Source organism: Myripristis murdjan, chromosome 6 (assembly GCF_902150065.1).
Source record: "Myripristis murdjan chromosome 6, fMyrMur1.1, whole genome shotgun sequence".
NCBI lineage: Eukaryota > Metazoa > Chordata > Actinopteri > Holocentriformes > Holocentridae > Myripristis > Myripristis murdjan.
In genome coordinates, this window is record NC_043985.1 from 10,850,963 (window position 1) to 10,864,748 (window position 13,786).

The 13,786-nt window shown below is 39.8% G+C and overlaps 1 protein-coding gene across 2 annotated transcripts in view; it reads left to right on the forward strand.

Annotated features, from left to right (window-relative positions):
- cpne2 (copine II) overlaps positions 1-13,786 on the forward strand; it is a 113,884-nt gene that overhangs the window by 58,346 nt on the left and 41,752 nt on the right. For both annotated transcript variants that reach the window (XM_030052995.1, XM_030052996.1), the window contains exons 11-13: positions 4,473-4,606; positions 7,696-7,750; positions 8,754-8,805. In XM_030052995.1, coding sequence (XP_029908855.1) covers positions 4,473-4,606; positions 7,696-7,750; positions 8,754-8,805 — 241 coding nt within the window. The remainder of the gene's footprint in view (positions 1-4,472; positions 4,607-7,695; positions 7,751-8,753; positions 8,806-13,786) is intronic.

Here is a 13,786-nt window from a genome sequence, read left to right on the forward strand (position 1 = left end):
GCTGTTATTTTTTTTCTCCTCTAAAATGTGATTTGACGCACACTGTGTTCAGTGGACACACGGTCAGCGGACAAAAACCAATCACAGTACCTGCTCTCAACTGGTCTTGATGTAAAAGCAGAAATATGTCATCCAGCTCTTTGAAGCAGGGCAAGCAAAACATCCTCTTTCAAAGTAAAACACATCTGTTCCATTTTGTTAGAGAAACTCAAATGACTAACCCATCAGTGGTAAGTACATTTGTGTAGTAAAGTGGTTCTACAAGCAAGTCAGTGCATTCATCAGATGGTTTCAGAGAGTTACGAGGTTGTGCAAATGCATTGTGAAAACAATACAGCTATGTGTTGATATTAAAAAAAAATGTACTTTTGAATACTGAATTCTTTGACTGAGCAGCTTTCACTTGTAGTGGAGTAACATTTGACAAGGAGTATCTGTACTTTGACTCAAGTAATGGGGTTGTGTAGTTTGCCCACCACTGACAGGCCTATCCAGTCCAACAGCTCAGGAGTTTGTGTTCAGTTTATGATCGCATCATATTCATCATTCTGCACACCGGGGTAAAAAGAATTTGGGGTGGTTAAGAACATTTGGTGAATCTTGTTTTGAAAAAAGGAATGGGCACTTAGATACGCCAAACATGCCATGGAGAACATAAGAATTCTTAGGTTGAGAAAGAGAATAACATACAGTCCTGTCTGGCCTTTCAAACACAAATTAGCCTTTAAATGTCCTGACCCATGTAATGTTCAAATATTAAGTTAATGAAAATGCCTCAAATTTATCAGCACAGTCATTATCACACAAAGTCCTCTCCACAAATAAATGAGACCCAGAAGTCCACAGCACTGGAAACATATATCAGTGTGCAAAGTCCAGTGAGAATGTCAATATTTCAATTACTTAACAAAGAAATATGTGCCATACCACTACCTCCAAATACACCACTGGGTATAAATCTTGTCTTCTCCTGTTTTTAAAGTACACAATAAAGGGAGGCAATTTTCTTAACTTGTTAGACTGTTCTAGCTGTTCTGCTATTAGCCTCTACCTGCTTTGTCATCATGTCCTCCTTATTTGCTGAGGTTGTTTTTTGCCATCTTTTTCCATTGGCTGTGTTATCCATTGGTAATGGCAGAGTCGATGTGGGGTCTCTCCTTAGTGAGAGCATCCACATCACAAATGTCACCACAAATAGAACACTGCAGTGATCTGTTTTCTGCACACAAATGTTTTTTTTTTTTTTTTACTTTGCTGTCAGTTTATGTCAGTACTGGATATGGGTTATATCCATGAATTGAACAGTCATCCAAAAAAAAAAAATCCAAATCCAAATCCAAACAAATGATACCATACTTCTCGCTGAAGTAAAGGTCTTATCATTGTCAGTGCTCGGTGTTTCTTTACCTCTAATTTGACTTTATTGGAATCCATGTGATTTATTACAAGAACAGACTTTTTCCGCCACACGACTACTGTGTAATACGATGACATGCTGCTGTTGGTCATTTTCATTTCATTCGTACCATATGGCTCATTGAAACAGTATGTTTGTCATGTTGCATTTAGCTTTCTTGTATTTGAAATGTATGTGGCATTTGGTAGCAACTACCAATAGCTTGGGGCAAGGTATAACATGGAAATAGAATCGTGTCATCTCCCACTGTCATCGAATTCACTGTCATCAAACTAATAATGTCTGTCACCAGGGTGGGGAAGGGAGGAAACACACCATCACGGTTTTTGGAGGTAATCTTGTGCCATTGGCTGGCAGACTGGAGAAATGGTGTATTTAATTCAATACTAAGGAAGAATCAAAGCATACCATAGAACAAATTCTATCTCAGAAATGTAAACAGCAGGAAAAGGGAATTCTCAACTATTCCTTTTGATTTTATGTTGAGGAAGTATAGAGGAGAATCATCAGACTATCTGTCATTACAGTGACAGTTATTCTCTCACTAATGCACTCCAAACCAGAGCAGGTCATTGTTTTTGTCAAATGTCTTTCCAGACCAAACACACACATATATACAATACACAACAGCACCCTAATTCTGTCATGTCACATCCCTTTGTCTGTCACTCCCGCTCTTTCTCACACTCTTTCTGTCCTCTCACTCTTCCTCATTTACCCTTTTTTTCTTGTAATCACACCATATTATCTTACCTTCCTCTGTTGGCTTCCCAATCTGCCATGTCCTCAATTTCTGTCTTTCTGGGAAGGCAGAAAGACAGAAAGAAAGACAGAAAGACAGACAGAAAGAAATGAGCTTAGACAATCTGTAGAAAGGAGAGGGTTGTTGGGTTCTTGTCAGTGCACAAACCTCTGTTCACTGCCTGAGGAGAGTCATGTCAGTCTTAATCTCATATTATGTAAGGGTGTGTGTCTCTGTGTGTGAGTTTTGTGTATGTGTGTCTTTGCACTGTGTCTGTGTCTGTCCACATTGCTTCACCTTGTTGAACACGTGTAAATGTGCATGGACATGTGTGTGCACATATGTGTGTGTGCATGTGTGTGCGCTCATATTTATGCTGTCATCGCAGTGTCACCCTCTTCATTGGTCATCTGTTTTAAAAATATTCCTCTGCAGGGTTTCAGAGTAGACAGGCTTTGCAATGTTATTTTTCTGCAGATGAAAATTTTTGTATCTCCAGGAATTAAGAATAAAAGATGTATTTCCTGCTTGGCTGCCATCAACATTTTAGACCATTTAGACCATGTAAATTTTCAATTAAAGTAAAACACCAACATTGGAGCCACAAGAACATAAGTTATTTTAAGTCAGTCAGATGTTTCACTCCTTTGGGTTTTCAGGGCAGTCTGTTTAAAATCCAGTTGTATTTTTGTCATGTCAGTGGAATGTCTTGGTACTCACCTTTTATTTCACTCATGCAATTGGTTATATATTCATTGTGTTTGGTATTTATTTATTTGCCCATATGAAAATATCACATGGGCAAATAAATACCAAAGTCCTGTATTTATTGTATACCCTATATTCTATATGGAGTATAGCTTCATGCCAGGGAGGCACTCCCTGGCATGAAACTGTTGCTGTTTTTGCTGTTTTTGTGTGATTTTCCAAATCATTTTAAAGTAATTTTTAATCATATGCCTGTTTCATTGTACACTTCCCAGGATTCACTGTACTGTAGGCGATAAATGTGTAATGTCTGTTTGCTTCAAGAACAGCTCATTACACTGACACACACAAAATCTGCGCGCACACACACATATAGACACATACACACGCACACACGTGCACACACACACACACACACACACACACACACACACATTTTGCTCTTTCTTTCTTTGTGAGGACATTATATTGACCATTCATTTTTTACCTTCACTCTAACCTTAATCTAAACCCAAATCTAAACTTAACCTTAACCTTAACTACTAAACAACTTCTACAGCTGAGAGCTGTAGAATACTGAAATTTGATCTTAGCTGCATGAAATGCACTCATTATTTTCAAATCCTGATGTTCTGTCTAAGAAAAGCTGCACTAGTTAGCCTTTGCACATTGGCAGCTCCAAACAGCAGTGAGAGGTAACTGATTGAAAGCTGTTTGAACTGCAATACCCAGAAGATCATGTAAAGCAACATCAGAAAACTGCATACCACATGCTTATGTTGACCACCCTGGCCAGTCTGATGCTTTACACCAAAATACACTAAAGCAACAAGACAGACCGAAGATCTGATGTTGGTGCGCCCAACCTTGTCTGGACAGAGCTGCTCAGTGCTGTTTTAGAGACAGTTTGGATTTTTGATTTGTCAACTCCTGTGGATAGAGAAGTGACCTTATATTTATCGAGCCCCAGAACTTCATTTGGGCAAACAGACCAAATCAACCAGGTATCAATTAGTGGGGATGAGACGCTCTTTGTTGCAGCCCCACTTACTGAAATAGACTGATAAGATTATTAACATAATCTTGCAGCTTTAATAGAAACACAGACCCAATACTACCAAGCCATTTCAACTAAGGGAAAGGGGCACAAATGATGATACAGTGAAAACCATTGCACAGTTTCACATTGTACACCTTGCAGCCCATTCTTGCACAGATATTAAACACAAAGCTTGTATATCTCAAGCAATTAGATCCCAGACTGTTCGATTTGCCTTCCAATGTTGGGAATGATTTTTACTATTTTTGCGGAAACAAACTGTTCAGCAGTGTTTCACTGTGTCATGCAGGAAAAATAATACAACTGGTTATCTTCAATGGCTCCTTTTTATGACATTTTTAAGCCAGAAGAGAATAAGTCATTCAAATTTTAGCAGTCTCAGTCTCATGCTGTTCTGCTATTACTGCCTCTTGCTATCAAAAATGTGAGAATTTTAGGGCTGCTATATTATACCAAGTGAAAAGTTACAGCAAAAGGGGGAAAAAATAATGGCATATACACTGTTGTGAGCTGAGCTAATCTGACACTTCTCTGTATCCCCATAGGTCGGTATAGACTTCACAGCATCCAATGGGAACCCTCGAGAGCCCTCCTCCCTCCACTACATCAACCCACTGGGCAGCAATGAGTATCTGTCAGCCATTTTAGCTGTAGGACAAATCATACAGGACTATGATACGTGAGTATGATATGAGTGTCTTAGTTGTGGTCTTTTCTTGTTAATCAATTAGGATTACAACTAACTTTGCCATATTTTGTATTATATCTCAGAGATTTTATGTCATTACCTTGCATCTATGAAAAACACATTTGTATGGTGCTTTACTTGTACTTTTTTCCTTAAAAATTCAGTGGAAATATATTTTACTGCAGTTTATTTTGTAACACATTCCTTTTGCTAACAAATTTCTACGTTGTTTCGGGGAATAAACAGGACCCCGCCGTTTAAACTTGCCTTTATTGGTCAGTATCACTTAAAGGGACAATAAGTGAAGTTTTGACTGGCCCATAGTACAAAACAACCATAATATGTGTGCAGGGAATTAATAGGGTCATTGATCAACACCAGCCATTTCAGCTTTAGACTCAGAGATACGGCTTCCAAAACTGACTCTCTGGCCTATACTCGAATAAAAACACCCCATCCATTAGAAACTCCCATTCCACTCCCCCATCCTCTCATTAGGTAAGTGTCCAATCAAGCAAATGTCATATGGTACAACACTGAAGCTAAACAAACTGATGTATGTGGTGAGATGTATTCCACAAAACAGAAGCAACTGTGATAGTGAATATAAGCAATCATATCGGTAGGCATATTGCTCTCTAGTTTCATGTTGGTACACAGTTGTTGGTGCTTTTTTATGGGAAATCTGGGCTTGAAAGGCACCTTGTTGCATACCATTCAGTCATTGCTGTTTCCTTTTGAATTGGTGTATTGCTGTTTCTCGCTGTTGTCATAATCAAAACCATGCCTGTAGTGCCTCAAGGGATGGTAATTTGTTTGGAAGTTTGGTGGCTGCCAATGATCCTCCAGCACTATTGGGGGTTGGAGTCTGTCCAGAGGATTTAGCAAGCCAAACGAAAGTGAATGATCTTGTGAGATCAGCTGGCTGTGTGAGTTTAATACTTCTGAACGTATATGCCAAATATTTGGAAACCTGACTTTTTAAGGATACCACGGCCTTTTTTTTAATGTACTTTGTAAATTCTATCCAGGGTGGGAAATATTTTTATTCCATTTTATAATGCCAATGTGCATATTACCCGGAGTATCATGGAAGGGATATTGGCTGTGCAATGTGGTGCTGCAAGTCATTATTCAATTTCAGCACAGCCCAGTGATCAAGGCCCTATCCATGTGTAAAGGTGGAACATGGAAGTGTTGTGCACTGGTTAAAGTTATCACATTTAAGTGATTTCCTGGCACCCTCTGTGCACCTGAGTAATGTCTCCTCCTCCGATGATCTCTTAGAAGCACAAGAATATAAATGCCCACTGGCAATTTAATGCACAGGCTCACATGGGCTTCAGCCAGAAGCCCCTGATCATTTCACTGGCCAAAATAGGGAAAATCTGAGAAATATTTTACTATGCTACAGCTTGTAAATAATTTGCAGTTTCCCTGCAAAAGAGTATATCATCTGACATGCATTTATTTTGGTGGTTGTTGATGAGTCAGTTATATGCAAGGGTTAGGGAAAATGGGGGGCATTGAGGCACTACAAATGCTGAAGGGCCTGAAAACACACAAATGATCTCATATCTGAGCTTGGGGGCTCTGAGATGCATGGAAAAGCTGTGCTTGCATACATCAATCAGACATCTTAATAGTGGCACGATACACTAGCAGCTCAATCTGATGACTAGTGTTTTTTGGACTGATACTATGTAAAGCCCGCAATATTATTTCCACATGTATTGATGTAGGAATGAAATGGATTTTATGAAAGGTAAGTACTAGTTTATCAGTTACTTAACAGTAAGTCATTCCCATTATGAAACTGATCAGTCTACTGGCTGTGACTCCTCTAAAAGTCAAGACTTAAGTATAGACCTGAGAAGTCAAATTTGGCCCGTGAGCATGTCTCATTCGGCACCCAAGTTTTGGAGGGAAAGTGGGAAAAAAAAATGTTTTTTTTTTTTTTTTTAAATCTTTTTTTTTTTTCAATTAAAATATTTGCATCCAGTTACGATCGTCTGTGTAATAAGCAAAACAACAGGTTTCTGTGATTAACTGATCAATTAATAATTAATGATAAATTATGATAAATTAATTACATCTGCCACAACAAATCATCTATTGGCTGGAAATAAAGGAAAAACCAGGCTAAAACCAGGCTAGCTGCACTGCCTGTTGCTGTGTTGTCAGTTTAACAAACATGCTATGAAAAAAACAAAAGGTCCAATGGAATGTAGAATTTTTCAAGAAAGATCTCCTGGGAGGTAAATGGCAAACCTGTGTGCTTTATATTTGTTGCATTTCTCTCTTCTGGTTTGTGTAATTCTACATTATGTGTTACTTTCATGTGCCAACATGTAATTCCTCATTAATTGGTAGGCCATAAACTGATTGATTTAAAATAATAAATCAGAACGTAGTCTAAAATATTCATGTTTTGACTCGAGTCATATTGACTTTTGCAAAAAATAGTCTCGCCCACGTGAGGTATCATTTGAACAAATGCAGCCCACTACCTGATATGAGTCTGACTCCCCTGATGTAGACCTTAGACATTGAAAGGGCTGTCGATGAAAATGGGCTGTCGTTGGAAAAGTCAACGCACAAAGTAATGAATCATCTCAGTTGTCCTGGGACTGTACAAAACAATGTTGGAATATTTGCCATTTTGGGATTTACATATTTGGAAAGATTTCATGGGCAAAATTTCAGTGCTGATGGGCAACATTGCCATCAGCAGGAATGGGGATTAATTAAATCATTTGTAATGAATGTATCACAAAAAAAGGATGTAGTCAAACAGTGAGGAAACCTGCCAACATAGCAGTGTCTCAAAATTCCTGTGTATCGTGACCTTTACATAAGAATGAGTCTGTGCTCTCTGCTTTTTTTTTTTCTTTTTTTTTTTTTTTGTCTGGAGCCATTTTACAAGATTGCTTGGTTCTCTGTAAATGTTTTTTGAATACATCTCTTTGTGCAAAAGGTAACAGGATTTCCTCTGCTGTCTAAATCCAGCTTGTTGAATTTGGGTGAAAAAAAAAAGGTTTAACTAACCTTCCAATCTGTTGTCATGGTTTCCTCCTCAGCGACAAAATGTTTCCTGCTCTTGGATTTGGAGCCCAACTCCCACCAGACTGGAAGGTGTGTGTGTGTGTGTGTGTGTGTGTGTGTGTGTGTGTGTGTGTGTGTGTGTGTGTGTGTGTGTGTGTGTGGTGTATGTGTGTGCAAGAGAGAGATAGAGGGGTGGATGTGTGTATGACAGACGGGTGTGTGAGAGCAAGAAATAGAAAGTGAGACAGGAGGCTATCATATGCAAACTCACAGTCAAAGAGAGCCTGGATTATACATTTTACACCCACACCCACACAGACACACACACACACACACACACAGATAAAGACTGTAAGCATTATACATGCATATTCACATGATTACGCAACTGTCAACCCATCTGTGTTGCCATGGCACTGAGCTGATGAAAAGGACAAAGGAGAGAGAACGAGAGAGAGAGAGAGAGAGAGAGAGAGAGAGAGAGAGAGACAGAGAGAGAGAGACAGAGAGAAAAAGAAAAGAAAGTGAAAGATAAAGAGAGATAGGGAGGGAGAGAGAGTGGGAGAAAGACAGGAATGGACAGGATTTCTTTTTGGTGGTGTGTGATTGTGAGAAAAGCCTATCAATGGTGAAAAAAAAAAAAAAAAAAAAAAGTGAGAGAAACAGATATGGCACAAAAATGAAGTGGCAGAAGGAAGAGGTGTAAAGACAGTAAGACAAAGAGATACATATTCCCGACACATAGTGCCACAATATTAAATTACTGAATGAACAGGCAGAGCTAAACAAACAAATTAATAAAGTAAAATACTGTTAGAACTTCAGTCCGCCTTAGGGCTGCTTTAACCACTTTTAACGCCTCTGTCTTCTGTTATGTTGTAAAATACAACCAAATAGACATGGAGCACAAAGCCTCTCAGGATTAGGTGCCTTGTGTATGCAATGCAGGCAGCAAGAAATAGAACTTCTGTTATGGCTATATTTTCAGGAGTATTTTAATAAGTAGAGATGGATGATGGGTTAAGCAATGTTTTATACCAGAGGAAAGGTTGAATATCAAGTTTATCATTTGTATTGTCTCTTCTGTCCTCAGGTGTCACATGAATTTGCTATCAACTTTAACCCAACCAACCCTTTCTGTTCAGGTGAGGCTATGCACTTGTTTCATATCCAGTCATTTACAGCCATGCTTCAACCAGTGACATCACAAAGAAGACATGTTTTGTTTCATGGTTGAATCTACCTGAAACATTAACGTAGGGACCAGGGGCGGTGACAGACATTGTAGACATCCAGGGCTTAAGCCCGGGCCAACTGTGGGGTCCGGAGGTATGCTCCCATGGGAGAAAATTTTGAAAAACAACCCCTTAAATAGTGGCTTCTGGGGACTTTTAACACACACACACACACAGACTTTTAAGTCAAAATACACACTCAATAAGTAGCGCTAGCCGCAAAGCTAACGGTCCCTTTGAAATATATGGAGACAGCTAGGCTAGCAGCAACAAATATAACAAACACTCACCAGTTCGCTTTTTAGTTCAGTTTAAGGTGACGACGTCAGGCGGACTCGCAACGGAACACAGCGTTAAGCGGCTCCTAAAAAGCTAGGAGTCGTCACGGTAAGCATAAAGGGATATATCAAAAAAGAAACTGTTAATTACTCCAAACCCACCTGCAGCAAACTGTGTCACAACCGCGGCTCGGCAGCCGCGAAGCTACTTCCTGAAACCCCTATATGTGGCACTGATTAGCGGCACGCAGTCACATGACAGCATGACATAATCACTGAGAGGCAACAGGCTGCAGTTTGCACCTGGGTTACAATACAAATTCACAAAAAGAGCACAGAAATGAAAATTACAGAAACCCTAAATGCCACTATGCGCTTCATCTAGCCAATGACAGGCAGAATAATAACAATCCAGTTATTGTCATAGTTAACAACAAAATAAAGTAATAAAGTATGATTGCCATCTTGTCTGGGAGGGGAATCAAACCCCAGGTTTACCGCAGGCAGGTGGAGACACTAACCACTCTGCCATCGGGGTTTGTGTACCTTCTATGCAGTTTGGGGTCATTCTCCATTCATGTTGATAAATTATGAAAAAATGCAAAGTCCAATCGGTTTGAAATTTGACACACCGCTTCTTCTCCACAAGATGCACCTGTTTCATATAGGATAATAAAATAATAATAAAAATAAAAAATAAAGCTCAAAAAAGAACCGGGGCTTTTGAAGAAAGATCCGGGGCTTAAGCCCCAAAAGCCCACCCCCTGCACCGCACCTCATAGGGACCAGCTGAACCTGCTACAGACCTCAAATTAAAGAACCATCCCATTGATTTTGTATCTTTAGGGGAATGTCCAAAAAATGTATATACTTCACATTTCTGCTTCACATTTCTTTTCCCAAAGCAAGCAGTCATATTTTACAACTCTGGAAACTAATGGCTTGAGAAAAGATTTCATTCATTCTTCTATGATATGAAAATGAACTTTCAGAGACAAACTTTACTCACACCAGTATTCCATCACTGTAATTAAGTTGTCTGCATTAGATTTCCTAAAATCAGCAGCACTGTCGTGTTTTAATGACTTTTTGACATTCGGTGGAGTGAAACGGTCCCTCCAGGGAAAATATTCCCCTGTGGAAATGTTTCCTTACACAATGAATTTTCAGTTCTGCAGTTTATGAATGATGATAACTTCGCTAGCTGCAGAAGCAAAACAACCAACCAAAAATTCAAATAAAAAAAAGGGCTTTTGATTATTGTGAAATCTTTAGTACCCCTGCATGATATGCACAATTGTTTGCTGTGATGTAAAAAATGGCTAAAAAAAATTGTAGGAAATGGGCCAAATATTCACAATCACTTTTCTGGTCCTTTAAAATGCTGACCTGTGCATCTTGAGTTCATGTATTTATCATCATATTAGTAAAAAAAGACTACAACTCTCTCTGAAGATGTCTCCTTCTAATCTGACAACCCACCTCCTGAACAAGCCAACATGATGCATGAACAAATAAGACTTACTAGGCTGTTTTTTGGCACATGAAAATGTGAAAAACCAGTTTATTTTACTGCAAAGATGTAAAAATGATATGAAAATAAGAGCATATTTGTGTTTTTCCATGAGAAAAAAAGAGAGAAACTGAAACCAGACACTGAAGAGTTAAGATGGCAGAATACATCTCCATTTTCTCCTATAAAACATAGACATTGGGCCAATAGTTAGAATTAATTTAGTCATTATCTTTATACCTCTGTGCTGGTTGAAACGCAGCTAATCCATTCAACACAGGGAAGCTAATGCAGCTTCATAGCATTGTTGTCCAAATCATCTGAAGTCAGCAGGTAGAGCTGTCTTGTTGGAGGGCTTGGGTGCACACTGGCATGGTCTGCGTTGCTATCAAAGGCTATAGGTAGAATTTGCACTAAATAATGGTGTAAATCTAGGTCTTTTCCACTATCTATGCAGTCATTTGGCTTCAAAAGACCTGGATCATGCTGCATGACCTTTTTTTGCCTCTTTTCCAACTCTTAAAGCTGTATCCATTGACTGCAGTTTTAGGAAAACCAAACCCCCCATGTGTTGTATGGCCAAAGACATTACACCTGTGTTTAAAGTCCCCATGAAATGACCTCACGTGACAAATCAGAGAATCTTCAATAGTGACATCACCCTGCACTAGTGGCTGTAAATTAAAATTTCAACCAATGAAACCATAGATCCATAGATAAAACTTTATTCATCCCCGAAGGAAAATTCAAACATAAAAACAACAATCACACTTCCACTCAGACGTACACTACTCACAAAAAGTTAGGGATATTCGGCTTTCGGGTGAAATTTCAGGATGAACCTAAAATGCATTACAACCTTTACAGGTGAACTTAATGTGACCTTCTGTAAACTTTTGAATGCACATGTCCAACTGTTCAGTGTTTCAGTACTTTTTGCACAAGTTGCTGTTCTCTAACAAGGAGTTTAACGGCAAAATTCACAACAGGTGTTTGATCCATGAATCGACCAATAAATTTCCTGGTTCAATTAGAATTGGTATTTAAACAGTCCTCCTCATTATGCTGTTCACATCTTGACATCATGAGACCAAGACGACACCTAACAATTGATCAGCAGCACCTCGCCATTGCGAAGCTTCAAACAGGATGTTCTCAGATGGAAGCGGCCACTGAGCTTAGAGTGTCACAGAGTGTCATCAGCAGGTTGCAACAGAGATACAGAGAGACTGGAAGAGTCACAGAAAGGCATAGAAGTGGACGTCCTTTGGCCACATCCCACACTGATGACCACTTCATTGTGAACAGTGCCCTGCGGAACCGGATGATGAATGCCACTCAACTCCAGGCACGTTTAAGGGAGGTGAGAGGCACCCAAGTGTCACATCAGACCATTCGAAACCGTTTTCATCAGCATGGTCTGCGTGCTAGACGACCTGCAAGGGTACCTGACCACACCACCAGGCACAGGTGTCATCGTATTGCATGGGCCAGGGAGCATTTACGCTGGACGAGGGACCAGTGGGCCTCAGTGCTGTTCTCTGATGAAAGCCGATTCATGTTGAGCAGAAATGATGGCCGCCAACGATGTTTGAGACGTCAAGGAGAGCGCTATGCATCAGCCACTGTTGTCACCAGATGAGCCTTTGGTGGTGGTGGTGTTACTGTGTGGGCAGGTGTGTCTAGTCAGTACAGAACTGCCCTACACTTCGTGAATGGTACAGTGACAAGCCCATACTACCTGAATAACATCATTAATCCAGTCATTGTGCCCCTGCATGAACAACACAGGCCTAATTTCATCTTCATGGACGACAATGCTCCAGCTCATCGAGGTCGTATCATTAGGGAACGGTTGCTGGAGACTGAGGTACCTCAAATGGAGTGGCCTGCACTTTCTCCAGACCTGAATCCCATAGAAAACCTATGGGATCAGCTGAGTCGCTGTGTAGAGGCTCGGAGCTCTGTACCCCAGAACCTCAATGACCTGAGGGCCGCCCTTCAAGAAGAGTGGGATGCCATGCCTCAGCAGACAATAAGTCAACTTGTGAACAGCATGAGACGTCGTTGTCAGGCTGTAATTGATGCTCAAGGGCACATGACAAGTTATTGAGACATTGACATTTTTTGTTGTATACCCACCACTGTTGTTGGCTTTTGTTTCAATAAATTGTTTGAGATGAGGAAATCACCAGTGCATGCTTCTACTTAAATGCCCTACTTTCATGATATAATATCATTGTAGCGTGAACTTTTGACATTTTCCGTAAATTTCACCCGAAAGCCAAATATCCCTAACTTTTTGTGAGTAGTGTATGTCTGAATTTCAACAAGAACTACATCAAATCAAAAAAGTCCATTTCATAGGATCTTTAAGCTGGTATGGATGTGAGTAAATGATGACGAAATTTTCATTTTTGAATGAACTGTTCCCTTCAGCCTGCTATCACAAAAAAAAATAAATAAATAAAAATAAAAAAATAAGAGCAGTTTGATGGGGACATTTTGCACAGGAACCTATGAATATATGGAATCAAAATTACCCGAACCTCTCACTACAATACTACATGGTTGCAGGGCTCACAGCCAAAAAAAGAAATGTCATCACCAAATCATCTCCAAACAGCAGGAGTCATACTCCTCTGTGAGTGTCTTGCTGAGTCTGAGTAAATAACACTTTCACACTTCACCTACACTTTGTGTGTCTAAATTGGCACGAAGCATGCTGGTGCACATCCTGGCTGCCAGCAGACATTTGTGATAAGTCAGATAGGTGTGAGTGCCAGAGGGCTAACAGCATTTTCCATTTTATTCATCGATAAGTTCCTCCTTTTTGAGTTTTTAGGCCATTTTTGCTGTAGATGGAGATGCCAGACCACAATTTGTTTTTTAAAATGTGCATGCTAGCTGGAGGGCTTGTTAGGCACATGTTGACACATTCCCTTGTCGTCAACACATCTATAATTTGAACTGTTTGAACGTTGTGCCCATCAAACATGCAGAAAACAGCCTTTCCTTGGATTCGTTAATGCGTTGTTGCTGTTTTAATTCAGCAGAATTCAAATGTATTTATCGACTTCAACCACTGAGAGCACCGCAA